The sequence below is a fragment of the Nomia melanderi genome, chromosome 9, assembly GCF_051020985.1.
Source record: "Nomia melanderi isolate GNS246 chromosome 9, iyNomMela1, whole genome shotgun sequence".
Taxonomy (NCBI): domain Eukaryota; kingdom Metazoa; phylum Arthropoda; class Insecta; order Hymenoptera; family Halictidae; genus Nomia; species Nomia melanderi.
In genome coordinates, this window is record NC_135007.1 from 6346920 (window position 1) to 6365101 (window position 18182).

At 34.7% G+C, this 18182-nt stretch overlaps 1 protein-coding gene and 1 long non-coding RNA gene across 8 annotated transcripts in view; one reads left to right on the forward strand and one right to left on the reverse strand.

Moving 5' to 3' along the window:
• LOC116427857 (uncharacterized) overlaps window positions 1–18182 on the reverse strand; it is a 165027-nt gene that overhangs the window by 45078 nt on the left and 101767 nt on the right. For all 6 annotated transcript variants that reach the window (XM_076370786.1, XM_076370789.1, XM_076370790.1 and 3 more), the window contains one exon: window positions 6442–6889. In XM_076370786.1, coding sequence (XP_076226901.1) covers window positions 6442–6889 — 448 coding nt within the window. The remainder of the gene's footprint in view (window positions 1–6441; window positions 6890–18182) is intronic.
• Window positions 6928–10283, forward strand: LOC116427858 (uncharacterized). 2 transcript variants are annotated; one of them, XR_004235167.2, is made up of 3 exons: window positions 6928–7021; window positions 7088–7219; window positions 8709–10283. It is a non-coding gene; the product is annotated as an uncharacterized LOC116427858 (long non-coding RNA). The 2 variants fall into 2 exon arrangements; XR_012999410.1 differs by having other exon boundaries at window positions 6928–7017.

The following is an 18182-nucleotide window of genomic DNA, read 5'->3' on the forward strand; positions in this document are numbered from 1 at the left end:
CGGCGCTCGAGGCGGGGAACACGTGTGCGAACTACATTGTAAAATAATTTCATTCGTTGTTCGGTTCTTGTAACACCAGTGCACCCGAGGTAACCAGAGTAAATTATTGCTTTCATCGCATGCACCTCGAACACGATACACAAAATACAATCACTTTCTGTAATGGTCCATATAACGCGTCTCCCATGAAACTTACAGCATATTATAAATAACCTGTCTACTTCTAATGTATCATAATAACTATTATTCGAACAAATACCATTACACTATTTCAATAAACATTACATAATTATCATTCTAAACTATCGATTCATCGTCTATTAAACATTTCATTGTTGCGCAACAGCTTTCGATCGATTGATCAACTGAAAAATAGGTTGGTGAATATAAAATGTTTTTCTTACCCGTAAATGTTTCTGCTCCTGTTGTTGTTATTCATTTAATTTTAAATAACTCCTTAAACCGCGTTTCATTGTCTATTAGAGTAATGTTTTGCAACAAACTTTTTCCGAATTGTGCATAATAACTATTTCTTGAATAGTTTTTCGAACACATGGGTACATTTGTGCAATTTTCTTATATAAATTTAAACTTGAAAATTATGTTGCAGAAATTGCTCAAAATATAAATAAAATATTTGAGGGCAATACTATGAATGAAAAAATAGTGTAGCGTTGACTTGCAAAAATTTATTTTGGTGATGTTTTTTTGAAAAATGAATCACGTGGTACAAACGAAACAGTAGTTTATGACGATGTCCTTGAAATTTATTAATTCTAGATATTCCGAATTTTTCAAAGAAGGTATATATTTGTTAAAGACCTTGGCAGAAGTGTATTGATTCGAATAAAACATATTTTCATTGAATAAACGTCTTTTAGCACACCAAATAAGGTTTCCTTTCTTCTGCAAAATCAGACATTTCATATTACACGACCTAATACATTGGCAAATGTGTCGATAGCGTGTTTAAGCATAATTTTCAAATGGAATTGTCTTGGAAATGAAATATCGCGTGGAAAAAATTGTTTAGATTTTTATTTTAGAGTTTATTAATCTAAATTGTATTAGAAATATTAAATCCAACACCAGATTATATTGTAATTTAGACGTTGGGTATTAAACACTGGTAATTAAGAATCTTACAAGTATCAATGAATAATTCAAGTAGGTATTTATTTTCATATGCAATGACCTAATATTAGGTTGTCCTAAAAGTCTTTTTCATTTTCTTCGTACACAATAAATCTTCACTTTATACTTTATATCATGTTATTAAATTATGCACAATAAGTTTCTATCTATTACCTTTCTTCGTTTTTCTGTAAGCTTCATAATACCATGTCTCCGAAGCTTCTCGAATATAATTAATATCAATCTATCTACAAGAATTTCAATTTATTCATATTTTCGACTAAATTAATTTTCTTGTTGAAACCATTCACGTCCTGAATTATTTTTTTTTCTTATTATTTACACATGTTCACTATCACAAAAACTGTTCTCAAGCTTTCAGCGTTTTAATTAGAATCTTGAATGGAGTATCGACGCAAAATTTCTACATACGAAGTTTCTAAACCAAACATTGCGGACAGAACGCGAAACGAACTTGTGGGACAACTTAATGCAATTGCATGAAAAGGTTCGGATGTAAAACGCGCCTTGGAACAAGTCGCGAACTAGTGTTCTTCATAAATTATTGATTACTCTTTCATCGGTACTAAACGCGTGGTACATGTATCACGTTGCAACGGCACGTGTACCATGTCGTGGCACACGCACAAAGTGTGTATTTCTATGGAATCCCCGAACCATCTAATTACAACCGGTTCCGTACTTGGGTCAGGGACCAGCGATTAATCGCAAACGGAATTTTCATAATGGTTGCTGACCACGTGAATCCAAGCCGCGGCTTCGCGTACCGTTCAAATGTAACGTGATCCGTCAGACGCGATGCGCGGTTTACGGGAAATTATGTCGAAATCGTTCGCGCCGTTTGCGCGTGACACTGTTCACCAACCACTGTTGCTGTTTGCTGGGCAGGGTCGGGCGCTGTTCAACATCCGCAGCGAACAAATTGCACGCGAAACGTTTTATTGATACCCGTCGACAAGTCGTTTGGGTCAGCGGGCTTAGAGGGCCGCGGATATTTAGCTGGCGAACCAAATTGCGCTTTCAAGGGAGCAATTTTCAATGGCACGAATAACAACGCTTATGCAAATGAAATTGAGACCAATCGGTCATTAACTCTTTTGTATTATTAGTTTTGTATCGGATTGTCAGTAAACTCGATCAATGATATTATATTATTATTCGTTAACATTGTTATTATTTATTAATATTTATTATTATATTAGTTACTATATTATTACGACTTTATATCATGATCTATATATTTTTTCTACACTTCAGTATAGTGAAGTACTCTTCGTTCTTTAATATGATGCAAATGGAACCTTAGAAAAAGGGAAGGCCATTTTTTCCTATAATAGAATTCCAAATTTATGTAAACTTTGAAAATAAATTCCGCATTAAACTGCATGAGTTGGTACTATCAACTGCACATGTTAGAGATCCACTACTAAAGTATTTCAACGCTTGATATGAGCTTATTAAGTTGTTTATGTGTTTATTACAATGGAAAATTAGAGCCTTTTGTTTAAAGAGCTACTTTACTTTCGCGCGCGTTTAGCGATGCTAAAGTGTCTAAACACTTATACATAGTAGTATACACGTATAATTATATAAATAAATGAATAAATAAGGAAATGTTTAAATACAGCGACGACTATGTTGGATCGAGACTAGTATACTACTAAATACGTTGGGTCAAAGTGATCCTGCGTTCGTTGTGTGATGGCTAACGTTTTTTCTCCTGCTTCCATTTTCCTTTTGCCGTTTCTCCCTTTTTCGTCTTCAATGAACCGCCGTGCGCTGCACCTTTCTCGACCCGCGCGAACGAGAATTTAATGGAAAAACGCCCCAGTTCCGCGACTGACCGACCTTAAAGGGACTTTAAATTATCTTGCAACCGACTTGATATGCCCTAAGTTATGACTGGTGGTTTAAACGACACCGTGCACAGAATCTTAATGAGGAATTCTTAATAATGTTTCGTTTCATCTATTCTGTGACACGTTACTTTGTTTCTTAGCCTATCAATTATACACATTTTCTTACTTTGTATTAACATGTTCAATGCCGCACGATTCCACTGAGCAAAATACACAAAATGGAGAAAATATGATATTAAATCATTTGATTAAATTGCGTTATTATTATTGCACGTTCATGTAGTAGAGTGTCGCCGCATTAGGTAGCATTGTTTATAGTATAGAAATGTTTTTAAATAATCATTGTTTAAGTGAATGAACTATAATCATTAGTGGGGTCACCGGTGACCCCCATAGTATTCAACGTGTTAAGTATGTGTATTATAGTGGGGTTAGGTGAAATAAAGTTTTAAAACAATAAAATATGAAAAAATATTTTTAATATATTTTTACTTAATTTAATAAAAATGCGTGATTCAGTTAATTGAAGAAATATAATTGTTTTTTAGAGAGTATTTTGTAAAATGATAATAATCAGGATCAGAATAATGCTGTTTACGTGAATTTCTACATCACTGGATAATTAATTTTATCCCAATTGTGGCACTCGTATATTGTAATATTATACGTATGTATGTATCGTTTGACGCAAAGTACTTTTGTTATCTTCCAGAATTCGTTCCTATTAAATCAAGTTTAACCTAAATTCTACAGATAATAATATCATATTACACGAAATGCACTTCACATTATTGTAATTAAAATTGAGCTGAAATTCTATTGCATTATCAATGATTTCACGAGCATCAAGCGTTTGATATTTCAATTGTTTTAACGTAACCACTCATGATCAAATAAAAGGATTCTCAAGTTATATAATTTTATCGAATGTCAGTAACATTGTAATTATTTCATGAAACTATTAATGAGTTCCATTAAATAAAACATTACTTTATTATTCAGCAACTCTAATTAATAATAAATTTCAAATTTGTTATTAAAATGAGGTGTCTCTTCTCGATGTAATGTGTTCATATTAAAATCACTTTCTCCATAAAAGTTGTGGACAGTGTTTCCCGATAATTTCGTTATTCCGTAATTTCCTCGATGTACCGGGTGTACCGTAATGCAACCAGATTGCATTATACAAGAAGAATTTCACGCTTAAGCCAAAAGGGGATTTTATTCGTGCGAAAGTACCGCGGCGTTCACTTTGCTCAATTATCTTAACTGTCTCATCTTCCTGGTGGATTTAATTACAACAGGTTTCCGGTTCAGCGTTTTAACTCTAACGTAGTTTCTAACTTAATCAAAACAGTCCAGTGTGTACCGCGTTTAACTCTTCCCCAATCAAACGGAAGTCATGGATTTGCCGTTGTTGTGAATGCATCCCATTTCTCTCGAGTTATTAGCATTCTTCCCGGAAAACAACAGTGAAACGTAATACCGACTAATGAAGGCACACAAGCGCGTGAAATTAGATTTCATGTTTACATATAACGCGACAAGTTTGCGCAGAAGTTTTCTAAATTCAGTTCAATCTTTATTCACGTAGAATGCTTGGAAAAATATAATTAATATCGATATATTTGCAACAACTCCAATGTATTCATGTTTTTTAATCAATTTATTTTCTTGTTGAAGTAATTCACATTTTGAATTATTTTTTGTTATTATTATTTATCTATGTTCGTTATTACAGAAACTGTTCTCAAGCATTCAGCGTTCTAACTAGAATCTTGAATGGAGCATCGATACAATATTGTATGAACACGGTGATTCTAATTAATATTCGGTCAATGTTTGGTTTGCGTTCAATCGTACGACGGACGTTTAACGCGCTCGTCAAGTCTGCCTCGATCGTGTTAGCACGGGAACAGTATTCAATCAACAGAATGAAAGTTAGTCAACTGAATTGGACGTATCTGTCCTGCGAATGGCCGGAAACTAATGGCGCAAGATTTGTTCTCAGATTTGCAAACATACGTTAACAAACGGAGTAAACACTAAACAAATGTACAATGAAATCGATTTCTCTGGCGTCAAGTAAGGATTCGCAAGTATTGTTCATTTTATTCAAATTAAAAAATATTTTTACTACAATTTGTGTACCTTAATATACAACATTTTCTATTTGCAATGAAATATATTTTTTATAGTTTAAAGTTTAAAAATAATTGAAATAAATTGAAAAACCAGAATTTAGGAATTTCGTATTCAGTGATGTAGATTACAAAATTGGAAATGACATGGACAGTCACTTAAATCATTAAAGTAAGTAAGTAAGTAGAGTAGGTCGTGTTATTTAGAATGACGAATATTGCACACGCATTTCACGCGGATATTCCTTTGTTTTTTAACCTTGAAAACGCTAATTAATATTTGCACTTGTTCCACTAGTAACAGAATTATAGCTAATTACCGGCATTATCTTATCATGTCATTCAAATGAGTCGAAGGACATGTATCACTCAATAATTAACGAATAAATTTGATGTTTCTACATATTTTAACCCAGAATTTGTACGAAAGAAAATTAGGTCATATCATATTAAGCTGATTATAGTAATGTATTGTATCATCTACATATTGTGCTAAATAAACGCATATACATAATATTATAGAAGCGTTTATTTTCCAATTAATTTTCCCCCGGCCTTACATAGTTACTACATTACTACATTATCATAGAAAATTGAACGCAACGAGAAGTACATACTACAGTACCATTTCCATAAAACAAACTATACTCTCAAATAATATTTCCGCTACATGTTTTATCAATAATTTTAGCCAGTTAGGTATAATCATATTGATCTCTTGTGCTGGAAAAACATATCACGCCCGCCAAGATGTTTTTGTTCAAAAATTGCCAATAACGTCTTATACACATGGACAGATTCTTTTGAAACGAATCATTCTATATAAAATGATTAACACGTTGATCACCATAAGAATTTAGAGTGTTTCATATAAGATTACTCATCATACCATAACAAAGGCAAATGGTGTTAGAATTAGTTATTAGTGCTTTGGTATCATAGCTCTTAAGTTATACTATCACTTAGCTACCCACGTAACTAAATATTTTGATACATCAGTTTTCTTCTTGTAATAGTTTTTAAGTAATTTGAACGCTCCGGTCATCGCTAACCACCGTGGTCAACTTCTTAATAAAAAAAATTAGCGTACATATCTAAAATAGCAAAAAGCAAAATTCTTCGGGCAAGGCTTTGCCAACTCTCTGAATCGATTTCCAACACAAGAAGACTAACGAATAACAAATAAGTATCCCAAACGGAATGGCACCCAATCAATCAGACCTACATACAACTTAGTTACCAAGTGATCTTCCTACATTACAAAATCATCAAATCCTTCAACTCACCTTTCCCTCTGCGCGCTGGAACATGGCACCAGTATCTTGCCCATGCTGTTCAGCTTGCCCTTGGGATCGCAGAGGTTCCCGGAGGACTGGGTCCTGCGGCCAGTCAGGCCCTTCCCGTTGTGTCGGCTCAGGTTGGAGCCCATGTTCAGCGGTTCGTTGCCGGACGGCGGCTCGTTTGTCACGTTGCCGTTGTTCACGGCATTTCCGGGCCTGTTGTTCTCCTTGTTCGGCCAGTCGAAGTACTTGTCGATGTCCTTGGCATTGACCTTGCTGGATATCGGCGGCGGGGGTGGCGCAGGGCGGGTCCGTTTCCCAGCGGGCACGGCTTGCAGCTGGCCACGGTAACCCCTGCGACGATTCAACGGCGATTCGCCGCTCAACGAAAGTGTCTGGGATCTCCAGCTGTCCTGACCTCCGCTCGTAGGTGGCACTGTTACGACTTCCTCACCTGTAACAATCATGCGAGTTCGCCGTTTTACTGGCCGGCCCGTGACGACAGCCGCCGCGCCGCGGAACACGCTCGCTCAGGAGCGCGTTGTGCTGCGCGGACGTTCATTCGCGTTCGCGTTAGGTTCGGTTGGTCGGTCGGTCGCTTTGAACCGTTAGCGGTTTTAGGAATCTCATTAAGGCTGCGGTTTTGTTACAGTGAATGGAGCGGGGAACACGGCCCACGGTGCCATCTTTGCTGCGGGGCTGCTGAGGCTGCGTGTTGTTGTCCGATGCAGAGACTATGCAACGCTGCAGTGACGATTTTGAAAGGGAGCTTTACAGTGAGCAGGTGTATTGGTTTTAAAAGAGATTTTTGTGGTAGCGGATTTTTTGGGGATGGAAATGGTTGTGCGGTGTTGGGTTTGGTGAATACGACAAGCGAGGTTAAATAAGCTTTCGTTAATTACGTTGTTGAAAGTTCCCATTGAGAACTGAACGTGAGCTTTTTTGGTTATTCGCCGGATTTCGGTGACTTTTCTTAATGTGTTTAGAAATGGATCGTAGATCACAGTTTATATATATTAATATTCGTATATGTGGCTATTTAACCAGTTAACTGTGGAATTTAGTTTCAAAAATCTCTTACTGCGCACGCAGTAAAGTCAAGCAATGAAATATATACTCGTTAAACGCAAATATACCTATAATATGTTCTGACGAAAAACTAAAGCAGAACGACGAAGAATTACACGTGTATCTGAAAAAATAACTAATTTATCGGTAAAAAGATTAGTATTTCGAGTTTTAAGATGACATGTATAAACGCAGTTAAATGGTTAACCTTTTGTTCTATGATATCGTGTCGCATTCATGATACAAATTTTTAACTAAATTTGACAAATCTGTGTTATTTACTTCACTTAATTAAAAATTATATATTACTTTTCTATTGTTAATGGGTAACCTTTGAAGTAATCATAGAATAAGCATTCAATTCTTTCTTTTACTAAGAAACTATTAATGATCAAGGAGCTTCATCAAACATCATTCTGAAAGAAATTACAGGGCAAAGGGTTAAGCTTGCTTATTTTATGTTGCGCTATGGTTATTTAATAGTTGTTTAAATACGAATAATATTATGATAGCAGTTGAAACTTTGTAGATAATAAATTGGTAATAGCAAAACAGATTTCTGCTTCCATCCGCAGACAATGAGCAACATTGATTTTTATTCGATTAATCTAGAAATCTTCGTCACGAGTCATTGTATAACAAGAGGTTAACACCGCCACGAGAATTTAGAGCGTTTCGTACAACATTACTTATCGTAACATAACAAATGCAAATAGTATTAGAACTAGTTATTAATGCTTAGTATCATAGTTCTTAACACATTGTTGACCGGTCACAAGTCAACTTGTGTTTGTACTTGCATTAGTCTTTTCAATTGTGAAACTCAGGGCAATATAAAATATTTCAAAGTAAAATCTTCAAAGTTATACAAAAGATATGTCCAAAGTTTCATTTCAATTCATTACGTATAAATAACGTATATAGAAGTTTATTTAGATGAACTCATTTTCATATTTACTTCATACTATTCACATTTATTATATTTATATACATATAATAACCGATGACATGGGATAGCTTCCGCGTAATTGTCGGTCAACAGTATGTTAACTTATACTATTATTTTGTTACTCGCGTTACTAAACGTTTTAATTCGATATCAGTTTTCTTCTTGTAATTGCTTTCTAGTAATTTTGACGCTCCGGTAATCGGTGATCACCATGGCGGTCAACGTGTTAATAATGCATTGAATTCATTATTTTCAGCGTGAAGCGTCCAAGGTTCTCCGAAGTTCACCGTGTCTCTCGTAAGCAAGGCGGCTTTCGAAAACACGGTGTACAGGAATGTCGGATTTACCATGAAGCAAAGCTTGATGGAAAACAATCAGATTCCTTGTTCCCGTGCGACTGTTAAGGCATCGCGGTATGGTATGCAGCATTCAGAACGCATAACACTAACGTTATGTTTATCGGGGTACGATTCACAGGCGCCGTACTGTATCGCGGCGCGATACTAATATCCCCGGCGCACGAAGCCGCTGCGTTGCATAACTGTATTATTAATGAGAGACGCATGCACGTGCACACACGCGTCAGCACGCATTCATCGAATGGGGCTGAATTGAAAGCGTCTCGTGTTGGCGCTGCTTGTTGCGTCTGCAGACGGCGGACTTTTTTCTTTCGACATTTTTTTTCTTTAATTCGAGAAACGGAATCGGCTGGATTCCGAGAACAATAACCCGAGCATAACTTCGCCGGAGCGTTTCACTGCTTAGCTCGCTCGCTCGCCTAACAGTATCGCATTAATTGCTGCGCTCCTAAATTAGGAAAATTTACCAAACAATAACTGCCCGGAAATCATTGAAATTCATGGGACGATAATGCCGAGAAAATGAACTGAATCATTGAAATTTATGAAATGATAACGCGAGCGAAGAAAATTGAATTGTAAGAGTTAATGAATGAATAGTAAATGTAAAGGAATCTAGTTCATTAATATTGGATTGTTTAAGCGAGATGTATGGGATAATGATGAAGAAAAGAAAATCAAATAATTAGAGTTTGTAGGAGGATAATAAAAGTAAATAAAATTGAGTTATTGGAATTTATAATATATTAGTGGGTATTCATTAGTTAATTAAAATATAAAGGTAATAAATGAATAACATTATAGGCAATGAAAACATTATTTCTTGTTTAATTGTTCACCTTTCACACGTTATTTAAGATGCTTTTCATTTTTACAAGAAAATTTTATTATTCCTCGTGGATTTATAATTGTATCATTGCAATTTATATCGAAACTCGCGAATAATGTTCCGAATGACAGAGTAAATTGAGGAAGAATAGAGAGTAACTTTCCACATTAATGAAGTGTGTATTCGTAGAACCACCAGGGACGAGGCCTTTGTGTTTCGTTCATGAAAATAGAACAGAATCAGCTCTCGTCAGAAAGTATATCACATAATTAAGCCTGTAAATTAGAAACGTTGCTCGCTGCGCGGGTTTAATCTTGGATCTCGAGGAGAAAAAAGGTAACGTCGTTCGCACGGTGGAACTTCATTCTGTATCAGGAATTGGGTGAACCAATTTCGTTCTTATTAAACCTTAATTAATATTGTACAGTTACCGATTATGCATACGGCAAGCTCGGCATGGGACGCGCGTACGACTCGTGTGATACTGAATCTCAATTAATCTGGATCGATATTAATTAACTGGAGGGGCGGGCTTGAAGGCGCGCTAAATATTCTAATCTATAAGTTTTTTCAAACTTAGATAGAGCCTTGCAACTATTAACTTATTATAAGTTTTTCCTCTTCGATTTTCTTTAATGGTTTTTCTACGATCAAACAATGTTTTATTTTAGCAAATACTAATTCATTATAAGTTTCCTATCTTCGATTTTCTTTAATGTTTCTTTTTACCACGAAACAATGTTTTCTTTTTGCAAATGTTAATTCATTATAAGTTTCGTCTCTTCGATTTTCTTTAACGGTTTTTCTACGGCCAAACAATTTTTAATTTTTGTAATTATTAACCTACTAGAAGTTTCCTCTTTTTAATTTTCTTTAATGACTTTTCTACGATCAAACAATTTTTTATTTTTGCAGATATTAACTTATTATAAGTTTTCCCTCTTCGACTTTCTTCAGTCTTGCAACTATTAATTTATTATAAGCTCCCTCTAAAAAATTGTTAGATCGTAGAAAACCCATGGAAGAAAATCGAACAAAAAAAAGGAGACGTTCGATGTATTTGGAATCTCAAATTGAATGGGTGTAATTTAAACAGGCGATAATATTAACGACACCGTGAACAACAGTAAATTATATTTTACTCTTGCCGTAAAGCGTGAATATTATATGCGACCCGAAACTTTTAAGCAGCAACGCGTATATACCCATATGAAAAATGAAAGGTTTTATGACTTATGTTTATTGGACGCTCTCCAGTTCGTAAATGTAAAATACGTTCGGAAATTTTATGACACTCTTTAAGAAACACCCTGTACGCACACGTGTACGGATACACTTAAATTTTCATGAGAAAATTAAGAATGAACTGTTGACAGCAATATGTTATATCCCGTTCGAGGCAAGCGCATTAACGCCCAAAAGTATTCATCATTCGTTCGATGATTAACAAATATTGAATTTTTCGTGACGAATTGCAATTTTCAAAATTTATACTGACAATGTTAACCCCTTGCCTTATAATAACGTGTTAGTCTCGCGTTAAAAATTCCGAACTGAATTCAATAAATTTAAATGTTATTTATTTTTAACATAAATTAAATATTATTTGCCCATTATCGACCTTTAAACTCGTTTCTTTCTCTACTAAATTATTGACAATAATGTGGTTTTATCAAGCATAGATAATAAATAAATCATAGCGTAGGTTTATTTATACAGCATCGTATAAACTCATACTGTTGTTATCTTTGATGTATGTTATCAAAGAGAAATTCTAAAAATATAGCCATAATTTTATTCCACAATAAAATATGGAAATATATTATAATAAATATTACAAAATATTTATATTTTGAACGTTTCATAAAACATTTCACAAAGACTTAAATTTTAACTCAAATTTATTTGATAAAATTTATACGATATGAATATTTTTGCTAGGTAGCGAATGCACGAGAAGAAAAATAATTTAAACGGTAAATCTGGAACCACCGTTGTATCAGTAATTACACCTCACTATATAGTGCATGACTTATTTATAAAACACGAGAGATCATCACGTGGAACAAGCACACACGTCATCCCCTTTCGATGAAAATCATGCGTAATGATTCCTCGCGAATTCTAATTGTGTAAAAAGTCAACAAACACGTGATTCATTGTCGTACACGGTGCAGCAATCCTTTCTTTTCTAATATTAGAACTCAACCATGAGTAATTTTACGTTGAAGTAACACGTTTGCTGGAAAGAAGAGTGATTCAAGCTTGGAGGTCTGTTACGGCAACTTTATCAGATAAGACGAACGTTTACAGCAACCGCCTTCACTATTTTTTACGTTCAATGAATTCCTGTGGTTACCATCATATATTATGAAACACCCGGTACAGTGTAATTGCGTGTCATTATACGTGCACAATGAGCCTACGAAAGTACACGTAATAATTCAGTTGCTTCGCTTATGCTCCTGAAATTGAACTAATATTCAAAACAAGTGAATTACAATTACAAAATTATAAATTGTAATACATTGTATTGATTAATTGTTTCAGTGAAATAAAGGTAACGGTCAAATCTGTCCTTATTTACATATTAACTTGTTTCACACATAATTGAGTTGATATATCATTGAAGCAGATAAATCACGTGATACAATTATGAATTTTAATGTATTATTAATCTGGGTAATATGTAATGTATTTATCAGATTGTGTATCTTCGCGCATTTTACAAAAATTTCATGAATTCAGGAGACTACTACTAATTAGGAGAAATCATATACCTGCGCATTTACAATATTATTTAAAAACATACAGATATATTCTCGTGATTTTTTCAAACGCCAAAGTGTCTTCAAAAAATAAAACTTTATTTTTCTAATTTCAATTTCTTCAAACCCGCTTATGAAATTTTTAATTTTTATAAACATCTGTAATCTAATGTAATCTAATACATTTTATACAATTTATTTATTATATTCATTTACCTATACATTTATTTATTTACCACACAATGTTTATTATATAATTTAGGATACTATTATTATTACGATCATTCTGTATCGAATTTCTCGTTGCATTCGGTTCACGCAGACACTGTCATCCGAGGTGCCACGTGTGGAATGGATGTCGTAAAATCCCACGTAATCAAGACGAATTACCGTGAACGATCGATCATGCAACGTATTTCGTAACACGACAGTGTTATCGACTTCGCTTGATTGTTACATATTCGCAGTCTCGTGAACCCGTTATTAAATTGTAACTAGTTTCCCGAGGCTCGTTGTTGCCGGTCAGCGATTATACGCGATTCGTCTGCGCAAATAGTTAAATAGATCGAAACGAATACGTTTTTGCCTCCTTTTTTTCTTGCTTTTTCCTTTTTCGGTCTACGCGTAACTGCAAACACGAAGCGTTACGCTTTAAAAATTTTCTATTCCATCGCGGTTAAAGGGAAACTTGTTGCACGCAAAATGGCTCAATTAAAGTTTGTTATTAATGGAATGCCCGGCGGAGAGAGAGACGGATTTTACAGTAGTATAATATAGACGACAATTAAATTCCCTTTTAATGAATTGAATCGCGAAAGACACGGAACGTTACACAGGAATTTCATGAGAGCGACGAGAAAAATAACATTTGCTTCGAAATGTAATCGGAGAAGCACTTATTTTCTTTTCACATTAACGCTAGAACTATTGTACCAGTGAAAATGACTGGTTTCGGTTTTTTTCTTTCACAATTATTGATATCTTCAAAGCATTGGCTATTCGAAATGAGTTGGAAAATAGTTTCACTTGAATACTACAATGAGTGTGTAAATAAACCGAAAATAATCTGTTTTACCATTTTTACAAAGATTACATATCAATCGTATTGAATGCTCGGTACTTCTAGTATTAAGCACAGGTATTCATTTTATGTAAATAAAAATTCCACGAGTAATCGCAAAACAAAGTTGCTTCATAATCGTACGTGACGAATTCTTTTAATAGATTTTCAGCTGTGAAGTAAGAAACTAGTGATAAACTAATTGTACACCAGGAAGAAAGAATAACGAAAAATTCCGTACAATTACATAACCAGATTGTACGAGTTAAAAAGATTAAATACAATGAAAAGGCTATAGCGTTTAAATAGACCAAGTAAATTACAGAAAAATTATGATTGCATGTCACTCTTTTGCAAGCAAACGTTGAGGAATTAAAATGAAATAAAATTCCGTTCCCATGGCGAACGACTTCGACAAATTGAAATTCATATTTCATCTTCCTTTTGAAACTACCAAACCTTAATATAGTAATTTAATCAGAGTAATGTAATTCAAGTTAAATTCGAATCTGAAACGAACATTAACCAGTTAACTGCGTTTGACGAGTATTCACGTCATATTAAAAGTCAAAATGATACTAATTCTTTCAATGACAAATTATTTACTTTTTCAGATAAACATGCAATTTTTTCCATTTTGCTTTAGTTTTTTGTTAGAATATGTTGTAGGTGCATTATCTTTGTGTTTGGCGAGTATACCCTTCATTGTTTGATTTGATTGCGTGCACAATGAGAGATTTTTTAAACTAAATTCGACAATTAAAGGGTCAACAGCTAATAAGCTGCAGCGTCGTTAAAAAAGATAAATTGGAAAGAAAATACGTTTCGGCACAACAGTGTATATTACGGTTAGATACTGCCACAATGGCGTTTCAAGAAGTGTAAATCGTCCTTTCCTGCTCAACCCCTATTATTTGTTACCCTCTTTTCAAAGGACGCCCTTATCTGTTGCCGCAGTAAGTACGGATGAATCTAGATGTCGTAAAGTTAACCACCGAACTAAATCCGGTGCTTATCGATTGAACCTGACTCGGGTATCTATCTTGGGGGCCCTCGCCTTCGCGAATCTAGCTAATCGGGAACAAATGGATCGCGAATCTACTGCTCCATCATGTGCAAACGGTCGCCCGGATACTTCGTAGATACGTCGAATACAAGCCCCAGCCTCGAGAGGTCGATTTCTAACACATTATTGCAACTGAGCAGAGTGGAAACTGCATTCGACCTATTTCACGAGAGAAAAAAATCTCGCACATACATTCGCCGAAATTGAATCTGCTCCTTAATCGTCATTAATCTATCCCAAGCGTAAAAATAGGAATTTCTTTGTTTGTCCCTTCGCATTTTGCGCGAATATAAATGATTTCGTCTTTGCTGAAGAATTAAATGTATTATCGATTGAATGAGAATTAGAACGCTTGAAATATTATCATTTGAAATTGCATCCCTTTGAAATTGGAAAGAAATCAACAGCATTGAATAAAAATTGTTTAACAGTGAAAAATAGATAGATAATGGTATGTGACAACAAGGGGAATTTTTACCGAAGAAATGTTAAACGGAAGGGTTGCCGGAGAATTTCCGGTCGTTCATCATGGAATTGTCGTAGAGCATGATCGAAATGGTCGGTTTAAAAATGACATAGAACTCGGTGCTCAAACCCTAAAAATATTCCCGCGATTCGGAATGACGACGGGAAGTATCTGGGTCAACATCAAAGATTATTGGCATCTTAAAAAAAGGACGGACGGATGATCTGAAATTTATTACCTCGAACGCCAGTGGTTCTTTTAAATCTCGCCTGTGGCAGATCAGCGAAACGGAAGGAGGAGGGACACCGATTGCGCCGCTGGTTGAAATTTCTCATCAAACAATTTCCCTTTCGGGACGACTTCGGAATTGTGGGTCAGATGCGAGAGGAATGCATTAATCGAATAATTTATTGGTTCCAGCGGCACAGGGTGAGACAGAATTCGTGAAACAACCGCAAACGGGGTGAATCTACTTGCTGAAATAAGTAAATTCAAGTAACGTTTAATTCTTCGTACAAAATTTCATTCTTAGTATCGGAGATTAGTGAAATTTAGTGGAGAATAATATTAATTTCGTTAAGACGCATAAATGAACTTACTATGGTGTCTATTTTAATTAATTTTCTTTTGATAAATAGAAAATTATCGTTCAAGTCTTCCGGAGACATCTACGAAAGAATGAAGCCTTTTATATTTTTAAAAATAAAAGATAGATAGGGTAATGGCGCCTAATATGGAACTCCACAATATTTCGGAAAATATATAGCTTGATGTGTCCGTTACCATGGAAAACGCTTCATTAGTAATAGAGAATAATTATCAATAGTTGGACATCAATTAAGAATTTGTCATTGAATGTGAATCATTATTGTGTTTGACAGTACGTTAAATCTTCTGAAAGACGAGTTAAACAGTCAAATTCCTTAATATAGATAGGCCAAAAAGTTTTATTTTTTCATGATTTATCATTGAACATGTTCGTTTTTCACTATTCAAAAGCAATGTGCTGCAAATTTATCTTCTTCTTGGAATAGTTATTATTTTTCTATTGAAATACGTGGGTTCCTAACATGGAATACGTTCCATATTGGGTGCATATTCTTCATTAATGTTATAGATGATTATGTTATATTTTTATTTTACGTTGGCAATTACGAAAATGATAATAATGGAAAAAATATGTCCAACACATTGTGTTCACGAAAAATTTAGCGGCCCCGATGTGTTATTCATATATCTAATGTATAACAGAAAAAAGGAAAAAAAGTTCACTTAATATAAATTGAAAAAAGTGGAAAATTCCCTAGGTAAATTTTTAGGAGTCAATTTTTTAGATCGTTGTTTTTGACTTCAATTTACATTGTTGGTTTTTGGATTGTTACTGATTAGCGTATGAAAATTTCTTCTTTGATGCGGGTTTCACGGAAAAAATGCACATCTCTCGTTTTAGCAAGCTTTTCAAATCAGGTGTTCCATATTAGGTGCCATTACCCTACACATGTGCTAGACAATGAAAATGATTGTTTTGTATTGTGTTGTTTATATTTAAAGAAATTTGAAGCGTTCGTTGGAGAAAATTGATTCACAATTCGATGTAGTAGAACCGAATGTTCCGAGGAAAAGGGATCCGGTAGCGCGAATAAATGCAGATGGCCGGCCAGAATCGTAAACCAATTCGCATTATGCGAAGCACGTGCTTCCCAATCAAGTGGGCCGCGGCGTATCCACTCGTGCTGAAACCGTTTCAGGAAAATCCATTTGTATGCCAATTAAACAGAGTTCGGCGTGCATTTATTATGGAAAGGTCAAAGGTTCGATATCACCTTGGACAATTAAACGACGTTTAGCGAAATATTCGGCTTTCCGCGTGCATTTACAAATGTCTGACCGATGCTAACACAAGGTAATAACAATATTTACGGCCTCCAATAAATTTCAATCAATTTGATGAAGGACCTAAAAAGCGCCATTTGAAAAGGGGTGTTTATTTTCTTTGCGTTCTATTCAAACTTTTGAAACTGTTTCAATAGATTTTATTCCGAAGTACGAATGGATTTTTAAAATATTGAAATACTAAAATATTGTGATATTGAATGTTGAAATATTCTAAACAACTAATGATGTATTATTTCTTATTCAATTAAATTAAAAATATAGTATAACGATTTTATAATTATGTTATGTGTCTACATATAATATTTTACAAATCTTTTTAATGTTGTTATTATGGTCCCTTTGAGAGATCAGATGATTTAAGGTTTTATCCTGTAATCTCTAACTGAATAATTTCGATATTAATTGATCTTTCCGACAATCTTTCAATCTTAATTAATACTGTGAGTTTCGCAATAAGCACGACAAGAAAACCACCACAAGAAAATTAGGCTCACATTAATTAACAGGTATCTCACCGCGTAGAAATGCATTATGAAATTCATATGATTATCGCGAACGGTAATTTCCAATTGAGATTCATAAGTCAAGGGAAAAGATCGAAATCCCTCACAATGTAAAGTACGCAATAATCACATGACTTCGCGATGTGAAGCGTTAATAAGCGTCAATCTCTTTTATGGTTCACGTTAATTCGATATTTCACAATTATCGCGCAAAATAAGCCGCATGCAAACAAACAGCGTGCGCGCGATATGCGCGCAGAACCGTCGCAAGCTGAAAAAAGCTGCCGAGGAATGAAATTTCTCTCTCTGGCTGAAAACCCATCGAACATTTTCCACTCGATAGCGAATCAATCGTGCAAAAAGGCCACGAAAGATTCTGAGTGTTCGTTAAAACGTGATTCCGTTTCCGTTTCCAGAGTTGCGCGCGCGCCGCGTCATGACAAAGTAGCAAAGAAAGTATACACCGGGCGCCTTTAATCTCCTTGCTTCATAATATTGTGTTAAACTCGTCACGAAGATTTCGAACAGAATATAACAAATACAGATATTAATACTTTTGCATTCAAATGAAATATTACTTTCCTTTTGCCAATTACAATGCTGTGCATTAAACGTAAGTTAGAATTCCTTTTCAGTAAATAAAAAATGACGAAACAGCAATATCGATCATACTTATAAAACAAAAGTTACTAAACATTCTTATACCGAAATTAAATATTTTTCTATTGCCAATTACAACGTATTGTGTGAACATAGACATAACTTTAGAATTATTCTTTCCTT